The sequence below is a fragment of the Vicugna pacos genome, chromosome 4 (genome assembly GCF_048564905.1).
Source record: "Vicugna pacos chromosome 4, VicPac4, whole genome shotgun sequence".
In the NCBI taxonomy this organism is placed as follows: Eukaryota; Metazoa; Chordata; class Mammalia; order Artiodactyla; family Camelidae; genus Vicugna; species Vicugna pacos.
In genome coordinates this window covers 4,456,346-4,472,288 of record NC_132990.1, presented here as the reverse complement: position 1 = coordinate 4,472,288, position 15,943 = coordinate 4,456,346, and the positions used below count along the sequence as shown (strand labels likewise).

At 50.3% G+C, this 15,943-nt stretch overlaps 1 protein-coding gene across 4 annotated transcripts in view; it reads right to left on the bottom strand.

The window, feature by feature from the left end:
* The window catches only part of PTCH1 (patched 1), a 69,042-nt gene that overhangs the window by 44,968 nt on the left and 8,131 nt on the right, over nt 1-15,943 (bottom strand). For 2 of the 4 annotated variants that reach the window (XM_072959164.1, XM_072959165.1), the window contains exons 1-2: nt 15,167-15,365; nt 13,232-13,424 (exon numbers count right to left, since the gene is read on the bottom strand). In XM_072959164.1, the coding sequence (XP_072815265.1) occupies nt 13,232-13,424; nt 15,167-15,364 (391 nt within the window). In that variant the 5' untranslated portion in view covers nt 15,365. Of the gene's footprint in view, nt 1-13,231; nt 13,425-14,112; nt 14,431-15,166; nt 15,366-15,943 lie in introns of those variants that run through there. The other 2 variants (XM_072959167.1, XM_072959166.1) reach the window with 2 other exon arrangements.

Sequence of the window (15,943 nt, the reverse complement as noted above, 5' to 3'; positions counted from 1 at the left end):
GTTCTTGATCAAGTTCTGCAGATCCTTTCCTCCCCAAATCAAACCGAGCATAGTTTTCCAAGGTGAAAAGGGGCCATCAGAGGTGGGAAGCCATTCCACTCAGGGGTCCATACCTCCGGGCCAAGGCTACTTCCGTCCACAGCAGACACAAGACATTCCCCTCGTGGTGTTCTCCCGCTGTACAGTCCCTCGGCACGGCCTTTCGCACAGAGCTGAATAAACATCTGTGGCATTCATGCAAAAGGCTTTCAGCAAAAGCTTATTGTGGTCCACATCAAGAAGATCTGAGGGACCAACCAAAGCTGTTTTTCCCAGTAAATTCCCAGTCCTTTCAGGGAGGCACTTACCGCTGCCCACTCACCTCGGCGCACACTCAGGGCGTTGGATGAATAAATGAATGAACAGCCTCAATACAGAGCCTTGGGAACAGGCAGTCATCTGTATAAGATACTAATTCTCCTCAAAGCCTCAAAAAGTCAATCAGTCAAAACAAATGACCCTTTCAGCCTGAAAAGCACCCACTCAGAGTCCAATTAGGAAAACGGGGTCTGTGTATATGCAAGTGGAGCATTTGCATTTGATTAATGCCATGAATTATCTAACAGCCTCTAGAGAGGTTTCTTTTCCCCCCTTAGATGCTTCAGGTCTTTCTTTCAATCTTGTGATTAGTTGTGAGGGTGAAAAAGTACAAGTCTCTAAAAGGGTGTAACTGCAAAATTATTAGCACCAACTCATTTTCTAAATTGAAAAAAAAGGAAGATTCAGTAATTCGGGCAATTGGCTGAAAACTCCTGGGCTGTGAGTTTTAGTCAGTCTTCCACTCATCTCTTTTATTCATGACTAGCCAACTGCTGCCTAAGCTTCTGGGCTGTTTTTCCCCTGGTGGGATTGTGCCCTTGGGTGTTGCCATGGGAAAATGCTAGAATGAGACAGCCCAAGGAGAATTTGTCTTCATGAAGTGAACCCAGTGAGATGAAAACCTCAAAAAACAAGAGAAGAGCAGGACAGACACCTCGTGACGCCTCCCCGGGGACCGCGAGGGGAGGGGACCAGGAGGGCCCAGGGCGGCGGAGCAGGGGCTCCGAGCATGCGCCTGCTGGCCCCCACACCAGCTGTTTGTGGTGCCATCTGTTCCCACCCGGGCTGCTTCCCCTGAATGGCTTTCCCTGAAGCCGCCCGCTCGCCCTGTCGGGCACCATCAGGTCAGCCCAGCGTTCTGCCCACACTGGACCTGCTGCCAGCCACAGCTCCCCCCACCCCGGTGTTTCTCACAGGGCTACCAGCTCCCAAGATGACACTGCATCTGTCAGGAAGCCCTGTGACCCACCTACGCAAAGCTGACGAGTGAAGTCAGGCCTGCAGACCCCAGGATGTTCCTGGCTTCCAGCAGGACGTGGCAGAGTGGCGCTCGGCCTTAACCCTAACTGCACGCTTGCCCACTGTGAACTGTCCTAGGTCCTACCATAACTTCACCTGATTGCTCGAGTGCTACCAGCAAGCAGATGCAAACCCCAGTTCTGTCCTTCTGTAGGGGCTGAGCGAGCCCAGGAGGGCCTGACACAGAGCAGCCTGCTCCTCCAGAGGCAACACCGGACCAGGAAGCAGAACCCAGGGACCAGAGACAGCATGTTGTCGTCAGGATCTAAGCTCCCAGGTAAGGCCTCCTCATGTCTTCATTTAAAAAATAAAAACAAAGCAACCCAACAGCAACAAAATCAAACGCCCGCAAGGCTGCACAGGCTGCGGGCTCGGGCTGCGGGCTCTCCATCGAGGCATTCAGGCTGCTGCATAACATTAACCCTAGTTCCCTTCTCCCAGCTTCCGTGGGGCTGACATCACCCCTCCACTCTGCACAGTCTTCTTGCCATTATCTGGCCTGGGCCTCCTCTCACTGGCCTCCGACTTGAGCCGGCCCAGGGAAGGAGACAATGTGGTCCCCGCCTTCGCACGCAGGCTCCCTGGCCCCGGCCCCTGCCCCTGCGGAACTCCATGCTGGCCCGATTTCTCTCCCGCACCGGCCCTTCCCTCTGCCTCTGCGCGGGGAGACGCACGTCACTGGGGGCCACTTTCACAACTGTGTGGCCACCAGGATTAGCTGGATTAGGGGCCGACGCATAAGGACCCCCTGTTGCAGTGAGGAAGTTCCATCACCAGGTCAGCGTGGTGTGAACTATATTCTGTCACCATCACCACTCCTCACAGCCACCAATCGAAAAAGTGGGGGTGGGTGGGAGGTGGCAGAAAAAAATGCTTCCACAGCAAAAGTGCATGAATCCCTTCTAGCAATGACCACACCCCCATTATGCATTTTGAAGGGTGTGAGCCACTGAAGACCGTCCCCTTTCCAAACAAGAATGTGGCACGACTCTTTCCTTATCTCTAAAGAATTTCATGGGTTTGATAGTGGCCATCCATGGAGAGGTAGGCACAGCTGTCACCAAACACAAGGAAACTTCTATTCTAGCCCTTTGCTAAAACCAGTCAAGCAGTTTGGGAAGAGGGTCCAAGTGCCGGAATCCAACTATGGTCCAGGCAAGCTAACAGCTCCACGATGGTCAATTCCCATTCTTCTGACAGACAAGCGGGGGCTCACCCAGGGGAGACTGTCCTGGTGAGTCTGGAGGAAAGCAGTGTGGACAGGAGTCGTGCAGGCAATGAGGAGGCAGGGGGCAGGCAAGAGGATGGGGCGAAAACCAGAAGCACAAACTCCTAACTCCTTTTAAAAATTCACTGACTGCAAGTTTTCCTCCCAGGAAATCCTTTGGCCCATTCACCTCCCCACACCTCCCATCCTGGCCGCCACTCGTGTGGACCCTGCATGAAGGGGAAACACAGTCCGTAGAGAAAGTAATGGGAGTTCTGCGAGTGTGTGTGAGTGTGTGCAATGTGTGTGTGTTTTACAGAACAGTCCCTCTTGCACAGAACCGGGCTGTTCCATCAAAGCCGTATCTGTTATATTTCTGTCTTTCTCTTCTGTTTGGCGTATTCACCAACAAGAGAAAAGGAGGTAAGCTTTGGCGGCCCTGACCTGCAGCTGGAACACAATACTTTCGCACAGCCCTGCCGACCCCTGACATAAATTTTACACCGCAGCTGGCATTTACACACTCAGCATTACCATATGTATAGCTGCTCGGTGCTAATTATGCTAATCACCTGTCTAACTCGCTGCTGCGAAAAATGGTTGTATTTAGCAGTCCAGTGCCTACCAATGCAGCTTACTGTGTGGCTGAAATGTACATTCAGGCGGCCCTGAATGGCAAGATTTTTCCACGTTGCTGGCTACATTCAGGCCTCAGAAAAATTTATTCAAGTCAACTGGTTTCGGTCCGCAACAAAAAAGTTACGAGAAAAAAGTGAGTGTGTTCTTGCCCTAACATTCTGGATCTGCTTGCAAGCAAAATGATAAATCAATTGGTGTGGGAAACAAAAAGGGAGAGAGATTTCTTTTGGGAGCCATGTGAAACTGTAGCCTATTTAAAAAAAAAAGGGGGGGGGAAGGGTCATCCTATTCCCCCAATCTCTAGAAAGAGCAGTTAATAGATATTTAGCCCTAATCCCAATTCTCTCAAATTGCAAGCTTTGTTTGCAATTAAGTAAAGTATTAAACATGTGCAATTTTTTTTCTGGATTATGTGTGGACTGAAATGATGGTGTCACTTTTTAACTTCTTACAACGCTGTATGAACCTTACGAGGAAAATACCAGGTAAGAGGAAAAAGCATGATTTCTTAGGTAGCTAGGGAGAATTCTGGGTTATTTCACCTTTGAGAAAGCTCCTGTTTAAAAAGACACTGTGATATTTATGTCTCATTTGTGAAGTTTTCTGGTTTCCCCAATAAAGGAGCAAAGGAAATCAGGGGATGGGGGTGGGGAAGATGGGAGAATTCAAAAAAGAAGAAGTTGGGGGGGAGGGGGAGAGAGTCAAAAAGCTTACATTTTCCTTAATCTCAAAACTCCTGTTTCTATCATCACTGTTTCTTAAAGTAATTTTCTCAGATCACTGCACAGAATGAATTTGCAAAATCAAGATAATATTATTCCAAGTTGTTCCAACAATTCCCTAAATCCAAACTGAAACTCCCTTTCCTAACCCACAAGATACCTTCATATTAATTTTTTAAAACCCCTGAAGCTAGTCATTCTAAGGACTGCTTAGCAGTCGATTATTTGGGTGTACAGTGAACATCCAGGCATTCCAATTGCCTAGAAGTGCCCCCAGCTGGGTCACACACAGCCTACTGGAGGAGCAGTCCAAAGTGCTTAGTTACTGTCTCACCTCCAAAGGACTATCATTAGTGGAATCTTTATTTAAACTGAGAAACTAGGAGCAAACTGGAAGGCCATTTATTTGGCAACAAAATTTGGGCTCCCCTCCAGTGTTACAGAACACCAGCGCAGCTTCGCGATAAATCTTAGGTTTACACACAGAAGGTGTGCTGACTGACCCAGCAGGCTTCCTCAGACACACGAGGGGGCCATGAAAGATGCTGGCCTCTCCTGGCCTTGCTCCACTCACCTTTCATCTAACTCACAGCGGATGCAAAGGGTGATGCTCACAGTAACTTGAAGATGCCGCTCCCCCCCCACCATTCTGTTCAACATTTTATAAACTTATCTGACCCAATGAAGCAACATTATCCAAGCCACATCTTGCTCTCTTTGGCACGCCAATCCGAGTTACTGCTCTTTGCCAGTCCAAAGTATTAATTCATCCGGGTTTGCGTAGTTCCAAATTTTGACTATGCAGCCAAAAACACAAATGGCAGGACCACTACTGTGCTCGCTGCAGAGCAGAGGGCTTACCCTCCTCACTCCCTCTCAATCGCCCGCCCTTCTTAAATAGGAGATGGACCACCCTGCCTCATGGCACAGAGCAGTGTTTACATTGCAGTACTTGACTGTGTAATACATCTGGCATTTTTGGGCAGGATTCCTGAGCTAGGGGCCAGAAGCCCTTAAGCAATGATTTAAGGGGAAAAAAAAAATCACGCGTATCGACTTAACAAAGCCCACTCCCAGAGCGTTTTGCTTACTTTCACACATGTTTCATCAACAGCTCAAGACTAGCATGGATGATGAATTGGGGAAGTCTATTGTTTTTCATTTTCTCTAATAATAATAATAATAATAAAGGTCGTGCTGCAGTGTGGAGACTTCCTTCTCACCAGCCCTGCCTCCAACGCCAGGGGTAACGTGTTGGGACCCACAGGCAGGGTGGACCGTTTGGGCCAACTCACACCTGGGTTTCTGGATTAGCCTCCACGTTATAAATTTCTCCAACAACAAACTTGTCACTCATTAGCAGGTACCTGACTGCCCACCACCGATAGTTCCCTTAACACATGACAGCTGTTTTTCCAGCCATGCTCTAAACCCCCAACGCCACAGAATGGTCTCGGTCTTGAAGGGGCTGAGGACAGGATGCGCCTCTCTGTACACACGACTCCTAAAAATCTCCACCACGGGCAAGTCGTTTCTCAGTGGCCGCTGCTTCAGAAGGCTAATGATTTCTGCCAAACCCAAAGATATATGTAGAAAAACTGAGACGTTACAGTGTACTGGGAGGAACACCACCACATCCAATTGAAGAGAGAAAAAAAGACCCTGAGAAGTATGACTATGAAGCACCTAAATGCAGAATTTAGAACAAAGGAATGAGTAATAGAACTGTTCATGTTTTGATGCCTCTGATGACACCTGTGAAGTCAAGGAAGGCTCCTCCTGAGGAGATCCAAGGAGCTTCCTGCTCCGAGACTACCGCAAAATCAGCAAAGCTGCCTGCTTTCTGGGATGTCAACCAAGATTTCTCATGTGGATGGCCCGTCTAAATGCTGTGGAGAAGGCCAAAGTCTGGATGTGGAAACCTGTTCTCTTCCATCTTTATCCAAGCTCCAAGTTCCCTTTGGTTCTGGTGGGCGTCCCACGCAGGGAGAGCCTGAGGTAGAGCACCTGGGCTGGAATGTCATGGCGCACATTCACTGACCATCTCAGAAATGCTATGGGGCCAATTCCCTCCCATATTTCTTATGGCACATTAAGCACAGGAGACTGAGACTGGTTTCGCAGCCCATGTGTCAATGCATTCTAAAGTTCCCTCAAAAGCTCATTAAAATGCCATGCTTCTTCAACAGGGGCAGCACACCTTCTGCTGGTAAGAACCAGCCCGTACCAATCGGAGAACCCCAAGGAGGCAAATGGCACCAATACCTTCCCACAGCCGGTTTGAAATAACACATTTTCTAATGCCCTCCTGCCACTTTGTGACTGACCAGATTTACTACCATTTTAGATTTCACACGAGTAACTGCAGAGATCCACTGGGAGCAAATGATCTGGGTAGTTTACAAATAGGTGGGAAGGAAGAAGGGTGGGGGGGAGAGGGAGGGAACGGAGGAAGAAGGGGACATGAGCAAAGGTAAGGGAGGAGGGAGGAAGAAGAGGTTCTGGGAGCCAATGAGGAGCAAAGGAGATGCCAGTATTAAATTAGAAGCACACAGGTATGGTGATTACTTAGGGATGTCTCACATGGTTGGAATTCCCTTACTTTTTTCCCCCCAAAATAGTGTCAAAATAATGATGAATTAAAATGCTGTATTTCTGCAAAATGGCTTCTATTAAATCTAGTCTCCTTTCAAATAATTGTAAACATTCCATATTTGTTCTAAAAGCCAAAAAACTTTTAAAATCCACCCCTGGCCCCCATCCCATGCCCCAAACACCAGTAGAACACACCACTCTTCAGGGGCTAAATCTGTGCAGATGGCTGGCAGGGACAAAGTCGGGGGCAGCCATATAAGCAGCCCCTTCCACTGCATAATTGTGACCCCAATAGGAGCAGGAGGGCAAGCAAGTTACAGCTCAGCCCGAGTGGACAGAGCGCTGGGGGTCACAGGGAGGTCAGCTTTGAAGGAGAAATCCCAATGAAATATAAACATGGCATTGTGGAAACCAGACAAATCTCCCATAGCTTGTCCAGCCAGCGTTAATCTCGCCATCAGCTGTGGCGCATAATCCAAACAAACCGATCCGGCGGTTCATACATCTGGAAGCTGTCATCTCCTGGAGCCTCCAAGAGGCATTCCGTGTATCTGAAACACCCCATCACCCAGCCTGGCCTCTAAACTTGTCAGAGGGTCAAGAGCGGCAAACAGCAGACAGATATGAAGGACTCACAGGGTCAGCTGCCCTGGGGAGAAGGCACCTGAGGCTATTTGTTATTTTTAAAGCAATGTTTGCTGGGCATTAATTTTTCTATCGTTTTTCTCCAGACATGAAAGATACGCCACAATGGCTTCCACCCGTATGTACGTGTCCACTGTCAGAATCTAATCAACACCTACCTGAAACATACTCTTCATTTTTAGACGTGCACAGGGGACCAAGCAGCAGAAAGGAACTGCTGCGTCTTGTTCTTTCTGGCCCTTGTGAAATGGCCAAACCCCAAAATGACAGCCCCAGAAAGCAAAACTGGCCGATAACCTTGGAAAGGGCAGAAAGAGCAGAGCCCACGCGGCTCTTCTGGCCGGCATGCCTCAGCCCCTCACTGTCTCCCTGCGTCAGAGCACCTGGGGAGGAGCGGTTTGTGATGGGAACACCTGGAGAACCAGACCACCAAGGAGCCAGTGTGCTCCGTGGGCTTCTGAGAGGCGCTGTTACTGCAGTAGGAACAAAATCCGGTGGTGTCTTTTATTACAAAGCCACCTTCATGCTAAAAATCTTTGTCCCGCTGTGCTTGAAATGCAATGAGATCTACCTGCAAAATTAAGGGAAAAAGGGGAACAAAGTATTCAAATATAAAGCTTTTCCTTTTTCCTATGGCCTGCCTCCACCCACTCTCTCTTAGCTTGTTATTTAGTTTTTCGTTTGCTATTTAATGTAGTTCTAAGAAAAATCCAAAATTTAAATCACTAGCATGAAAAAAAAAAAAAGAAGTTACCTGGGTCAGGAAATGTGGGGATGGGGAGGGAGCATTATCTTAAAGAATAAAACTTCTGCATTTACAGCAGTGCCTCTGCAGCCACAACTCCATCATAATACAAGCCTTCCATCTGCACAGCATGAGTCTTCCAATCGGAATCCATTATCTAGCCCAGTGGTTCTCAATTGGGGTGATTTTGCACCCCAGACACACACAAACATTTGACAATGACTAGAAAGGGTTGTCTCAACTGGGAGAGCGCTACTGGCATCTAACAGGCAGAGTCCAGGGATGCTGCGAAACATCCCGCAGTGCCCAGGACAGCTCCCACGATAGACAATCATCCAGCCAAACTGTCAACAGTGAGAAACCTTGCTCTAACCTGAAAAGGGTGGGGAAGCTCAATTACCTCCTCTAACTGCCTGAGTTAGAGCCAAGGATAGCCAGGGACCCTGAAGGCATAATGCTAGCAAGGTATAAACCTGAGGGCACTTAGAAACATCCAACAGGCATTTTAAAAAATTTTTCATTTCCCTTAAAAAAAAAATCAGTTACACCTTGTGTTCTCCTCCCTTGATGCTGGCCTCCAGAGACGTTAATAAGCAAACATAAGACAATGTGGACTCATTTCAAGGCTGTTACCCTTCGCAGCAAAGGAGGCCAGGGGCTGGGCAAGCTTGGAGAAGAAAATGAAAAGCTTAAAGAGATGTGAACGTTCTGTTACTGGAGAATCATGACAACAAAATCGTGTCTGAGAGAGGGTTGGAGTTGGGGGGATATTAAGTGAGACAGGAGGATAAAAATGCTAAGCAAACAGGAAAAACCAATAGAGAAATAGGCATGATTAAAAAGACTGTATTTTCCTTCTGCGCTGGGAAGGGTAAGATCCAGACCCTGGTACCAGGGAGGGTACTGAAGGCCGGATGTCCTAGGGCAAATCATGAGACAGGCAAAGAATAGCTAAAAGGAAGAGCTGACAGCCCTCCACCCAAACACCATACACACTGGGAGATCTTCCTGATATGGGGCTGGACCATCCAAGTCTCATGACTCTCCACCTCAAACCTGACGTCCCAACCAAAAGCAAGCATTGGGAGTTCTCCGAGGCCACACCCCTGTCCTCTGAGCCTCTGCCCATGCTGTTCCTTTGACCTGGAATGCCCCATCACGGCCACCTCTCCAGCCCCTGGTCCTGGCTCAGGCACCCTCCCTCGGGGCTCTCCTGGAAGGCATCCCTGCCATCCTGCCACTGGCCTGTGTGCTTGCTGGGTATAAGCCCCCTGAGGGCAGGGACTATGGCCTCTGACCAACATCTCTCTGGAGCTTCTACGGTGCCTGGCACAGGGCAGGCACTGAGAACATGTGCTGAATGAATATGTTTATTTTTAAGTAACAATGAGTCTCTCCCTGACCTTGCTGCCATGGATATATGTTTCAGTAACAGCAGATGGCCACAATATCATTCCACATATTCTTTCACCAAACCTCATGACTTCCATTCACAAGGGAGCTAGATTTGACACTTTTTACTTGCAAATATAATCCTAAGACCCAAGCTACACCTAATGTATACTGACAGTTTCTTAAAAGGCAATCATTGTACGAACACTGTAACCACAGAATCAAAGAATTCTTATCACCAATGTCATAAAAAACATATAAGAGAATCTTCCTTCTCTAGCTTATATTTGTGGCCAATGTATTCAAACTGTCTTTATACAGCCACATTTCCCCAGCATGTTAAACAAAGTATGAAAGTCAAATCAAAGATACAGCTTATCAAGAGGATCCCTTTAATCTGAGGCTAATTTAAAAAATGGTGGGAGGAGGGTATAGCTCAGTGGTAGAGCGCATGCTTAGCATGCACAAAGTCCTGGGTTCAATCCCCAGCACCTCCATTTAAAAATAAATAAATAAATAAACCGAATCCCCACCCCCCCCAAAAAGGTAACATTATTTTGGCAGATACAAGGATACTTGTGGTAAGTCTATGTACATACATAAAAACAAAGGTAAGTGGAAATACATTATGTATCTATCTATCTATCTATCTATCTATCTATCTATCTATCTATCTAGATACTTGAGTTTACATGGTAAGTATAGGTATCTCCAGTTACCTTTGTGTTTGTGTATGCCATTTTTAAAATCACAGGACAAACAGTATTTTTCCAAACTGTGCCTCAGCATTTCCCCTGAAATCTCTTACACTTTCCTGTCTTACATTGCTTCTTCACTAGGGGAACATGTAACCTCTGTTCATTTGGCTTCCTTAGTGCAGCAAGCACCCTTGTTTATGTCCACACAATCTTTACTCTGCAAACACCATGTGACAGACTTCTTTGCTGATAGTGACGAGGAATTTATTTAAGACACTGAAGTGCAAGATTAACCTAAATTCCGAACTGCTGCTCATTCTACAGTCTAGGACAGCAGGAAATTCTTACTCTTAAAAGCAAATGCTTACATTGTTTACTGCTGACACGGACACCGAGCTCACTATATCATGAATGAGACCTCCTCAGTGTTACCTCTACTTCAAATTTAAATTAAAATTACAAAATGGTAATGGGCTTACTTACATTTATGAAACTGCTGCTTCTTCTACAAGGGAAGAATCTAGCATGCAACGGATGAATGAATGACCGATCAAGGTCAAGGCTATAGGAGACCAAGCTGACTTAAGTCATCAGTAGGCAGAGTGGACATGGGGACATAGAGCATCTGTAGTTTCTCATTTGTAAAATGGGATGATAAATTCAAGTCTATATGAAAAACATTACATAAGCTATGAGGTTATAAAAATAAAGATAATAATAGATAGCTACTTTATTGAGTTGTAAGGCACATGACAATATATAATTAAAGTTAACAGTAGTTGCTTAACAAATGATGGTATTTGGCCAAACAACCAGGGAGCCACACTGAAACTGCTAAAACTGAATGAGAAGGAAAATGGTTCAGAGGCCCAAAGTAAGCAAAACGAGTCTCATCTCAGGTGTGTCCCTCCCTAACACCCTGTCACAAGCTGGAGACCCAGTGACACTGCTACTAAGCATGTTTCTCCTTCCAGGATTTGAAATGAGCTGTGTAATGCAGAAACATAGTTACTTCTGGAAATATAAATCACATTACGCCTCTTTCAACTCATTAAAGGTTTACTGGAAAGTCTTGCTCAAAACAACAAAAAATTATCTTTCATTATCAACACCCAACAAATTTGCTGGCCCACGTGGTAGGAAGGGAACATTCAGACAGAGCTGGGAGCCCCCTATGCTCACCCCTTGGTCTGTCCCAGAACCTGGGTAGCTCCCCACAGTCGAGCCAATCACATCATTTCCAAACTGCAGCCCTGCTGCCCAGGACCCATCTGAGATAGTGTACCCCACTCCCGCCTCACCAGGGGCCTCCCCCTGCCAGCTGTCCACTCAGCTTGGGCCTCTGTTTGACCCCCTTTCCCAGCTCCTGTCTAGAACTTCCTCCTTCCTCCGCTCTCTCTAGGTTGCCCTAATTTGCCTCTCCACCTCCATGGAAGTTTTCTTTCTTTCTTTTTTTTTTCCTCCATTTAACTTTCACGGCCCACTTCAACTGTGAGCTCAAATTCAGTGCACGTCCATTCAACCCTAGAAATTTTAAGTGCATAAATTTGTGCACAGGGAGAGTCTCACATACTTCAGTGTCCCTTACAGTCCCTAGCACAGTGCTAGGCCTTTACAGATGCTCAGTAAACTAGTTGCTAGGACATCATAGGTGCTTAATAAAACTCTTCTTTTATCTACCAACGACACTGAAGCGCCGAGTTGAGGTAAATTGCCCCATGGCTTCAATCCAAAGAACACTTCTGTATTAATTACCAAGCTACTTAAGGCAAGAATGTTTTGGGGGTCTTAATTATATGGACTATTATTTTAATTGTCACTTCTCAACTAAAGACTCCACCATATGCTTGCAAAACACTGAAAGCTGAATCTTCACAAACAAGGCAAGATTAACAAAATATTCTCCAAGGAGAGTTCTCCAACAGCATTCTGAAAGGGATCAATTATGCAATTATGCCTGTAACTCTTAGGCTTCCAAATTTTGTCTTTGGTACCCTTCACTAGGAATGCTTCAGATATTCTGGTTTGAAATATCTATGTTATTACCACAATCCTTCCCTCCCATCTCATTGTAAGAGATCCCCAAGGCAGTATCTAGGGGTTAAAATGTTTTCAAACAGCAAGACTGATACTTTACAAAAAGAAAGAAAGAAAATAAATAAATAAATAAATAAAACAGAAAATATAAAACCAAAAAGAACCCCCCCCAAAAAAACCCTGTATCACCAAAAGAATGTAAAATGTTTCCGTCTGGGGTGGCGGGGGTAATCTATTTTAAATTTACAACCGCTTTAAAAAAGAAAGGCTTCAAGAACCCCCCAAATTGAGGAATGTGGCTAAAAGACCGGCAAAACCCCTTGGAGAGCGCCTGCGGCCCCTCCCTCCAAACCCGCGTTCTTAAAACACATTTATTCTTTCAGCCTGCAAAACGCAGCCTTCCCCCAGAATAATTCCATTTAAAAAGCCCCCACCCGCGAGGAAACATTAATCTACTTTGCAAACATGCGTTCCAGTCTGTGCTTTACTGTTTTTTTTTCAACTCCTTCCCCCCAGCCCCCCTTTTTTGTACCTTGAGACAAATGTTTTTTTCCCCCAGAGTTGAAAGCTGTCCAAAAACAGGACCACACACGCTGCCGCCTCCGCAGGCCCGCGCAGCGCCCGCCCCCCGCCCTCCACGCTGCGGCCGCGGCCGCCGGGGGCGCGCGCACTCCCTCCAGCCGGAGGGGTGGCCTCTCTCAGCATCTCCCCCCTCCTTTCTCTTTGGACGCGGTGGGTGGGGGTGGAGGAGGGAAGGAAGCCGAGGACCAGAGCCAGCCGCGGAGAGGCCTTCCTCTGGCCGCGTCTCGGGGCGCGGCGGCGGCGAGCGGCGGCGGCGGCAGGCCCCGGGGCCCCCGGCCGCGCCGAGTGGTCCGTCCCGCGGAGGGGCCCCCGCGCCCCCGCCGGCCCGCCCTCGCCACTCTCTCCCACAACACCTCGCAAAGCGCAGCGCCCCGAGTAGATTACAGCGCGGCCTTTGTCGGGAGGGCCTGGCTCCTGGCCAGGCGCCCAAACAATAAACAATTCCCCCTGGTGCGGGCAGGGGGTTTTCGCTCGCCACAGAAAGGCTCTAGGTGTATGCCGGCAAATATCTTTATCAATTGGAAGGAAGGGAAGGGAAGGGGGCCTGGGGTGTGGGACGAGAGGGCGCCACGGCAGGCGCTGGGTCTCTTACCTTCCACCCACAGCTCCTCCACGTTGGTCTCGAGATTAGCTGCCTTTAATCCCACAGCGAAGGCCCCAAATATGAGGAGACCCACAACCAAGAACTTGCCGCAGTTTTTTTGAATGTAACAACCCAGTTTAAATAAGAGTCTCTGAAACTTCGCTCTCAGCCACAGCGGCGCTTTCCGGCCAGTAGCTTTCCCCTGAGGATGAAGCAGAAGGGAGGAGTGAGCGCCGGGGAGTCGCGGCCCGCGCGCCCACGCCCGCTTGCGCGCACCCGCTCGCGAATCCCGCGACAGCCGTGGGGGGATGCCCTCCGGGCGGGAACCCAGGCCGGCCCGAGGGAACGCGAGCGGAGTGGGGTGGAGGGGAGGTTGGTCATAAATCACAGTCAGGCTGTTGCGTGGGGCTGCACCTCGGCCACATCAGGGGCGCTTCCACGCGCCGCCTGCGTAGCATCCCCAAGTGTGACTTGGGGGGTTGGGAGGAGGGGCTGCAAGAACAAGGGGAAGCCGAGGGAACGAGGAGAGACATTACTCATCACAGGCAATATTCACAGCGGACCTGGGAAGAGGAGGGGCTTCGTAATCCCTGCGATGGAGCCCAACATTTAAGAACCAGCAAGCCACGGCTCCCTTCCCCGCAAGTCCTACCCCATCCTTCACCCTTCTCGGGGTGCTGCTGCGGGGACGGAGACTGGGGGACGAGGGAGCTTTGTAAACAATGTATGACGGGCTCCCGCATCCTGACCCCCTGCCCGGCGTGGTAGTAAGTGGTGATCCACGTGGTGAGCGCGGGCGCCGGACGGGGCTCACTCGCGATGCATTTCCATAGCGTTGGGAGACGCTGTGTGAGCTGAATTAGGAAGTGGGGCAGCCATCTGCAACTTACAATATTTGTGATCGGAAGAGGGCAGCCACATGGATCTTTCCCTCCTTTCCCTTCCCTTCTGGTTAAACGTAAAAAGCAGCCGAGTGCACAGGGGAAGGGCCCAGGCCGACGCAGGCGGGGGTCCTGGCTAGGCGCTGGCAGCTCCCGGTGGCGGCGTTTCCCCGGCGCTGGCCACTGCCCCGGCGGGCCCCCGTCTGGGTGCTCGCCTTCCCCGGATTCCACACATTTCAGTGAGCCTCGTAAACACAATGAACCCGGCCGCTCGGCCGACCCGCACCGCGGATTTAAGGTGGCAATTTGTTTACTACTTTCCCTTTCCCCCAGGCTCGAGAAGAAGGAGCTCAAAAACTGGAAAATAAGAAGGAAGATGCCCTCTTCCGCGGATAATTTTTAAGAAAGCAGAGATTTCAGGCTTAACAAAAGCAAAACCGGCTGCCAAAAAAGGAAACCACCTTTATTTTGGCTCCCTCCCCCCTCCTCTCTCCGCCTCTCTCCACTCCGCCTCCCCCTCCAAGATGTTAAGAAATGTGGCAGTATTACAGGGGTAGAGGCTGCAAATAGGGATAGGGGCGCGGGAGGAGGGGACTCTGGGGCAGGGAGCACGGAGCAGTGCCGCGCTGTGGCGGCCCTCGAGGTGGTCCACTGTGGACCGCTTTCCAGTGCTCCGGAAAAGGCACGCCGGGGAGGGTGCGTGTACACACACACACACACACACACACACACACACACACACCCTCCACCCCCTGCGGACCTCAGACAGCCCTTTCCTCCCAGGACCGGAGGGAGGGTTTGAATTTTTCAATCCCCACTTGTCTGCTTCTTTTCCTGGAGAGGTGTGTGTGTGTGTGTGTGTGTGTGTGTGTGTGTGTGTGTCTCGGGGACGATCCCAAAGAGGTGTGTGTGTGTGTGTGTGTGTCTCGGGGACGATCCCAAAGAGGTGTGTGTGTGTGTGTGTGTGTGTGTGTGTGTGTGTGTGTGTGTGTCTCGGGGACGATCCCAAAGAGGAAGAGGAGGGAAGAGAGAGTGGGAGGAGAGGAAAGAGTCTGAAATGCACCTTGGAAATCTGCTCCAGAGCGAAGGCGGCGTCGCAATAGCTGGGCCGGTGCAGATAGTCCCGGTCCGGCGCGGCGGTGCGGCGCAGCCCCCCGGTCCGTCTGCGTCTCCCGCCGCCGGCCGGCCGGCCCCGGACCCCGCTGCAGCTGCCGCCGCCACCGCGGTCCTGAAGCTCGGCGGCGTTACCAGCCGAGGCCATGTTGCCGCCGCCGCCGCGGGAACCGAGGCTTCCCGGGCGGCCCGGCGCGCTGCTGCCGCCGCTGTGGGCTCCCGGTGCTCCCGGGCGCTCGGCTCGCGAGGACGCTGCTGGCCGCCGGCTGTTCGGACTGGGGCTCTGGTTGACAGACCTGCTGCTGCTGCTGCTGCTGCTGCTGCTGCTGCTGCTGCTGCCGCTGATTCTGCTGCTGCTGCTGCTGCTGCTGCTGCCGCTGCTGCTCACACGGCGGGCGCTGCTGCCGCTGCGGCCGCGGCCGCTGCCGGGGAGTCAGACCCTGCGCCTTCCATTGCCACATTGCGCGGGGGTCCCGAGGTCTCTGCGGCCGCCGCTGCCCACATCCAGTTCTCCGGAGGGCGAGAGCCGGCGCGCGGAGCCAGCCTGTCCTTCGGGCGCTCGCGCGGCTCTCCTGGCTGTCCTCAACTCCCCCTACCCGCCCCCCACCCCGCGCCGCGACCCCTTCACTGCAGAATGCGCCAGCAAATCCTCGCCGCTCCTGCCGGCCTCGCTGGCTCCCTTGGCGCCTCCCGGGTCGCCCGAGCGGCCGCGGAGGGTAAGCGCAGA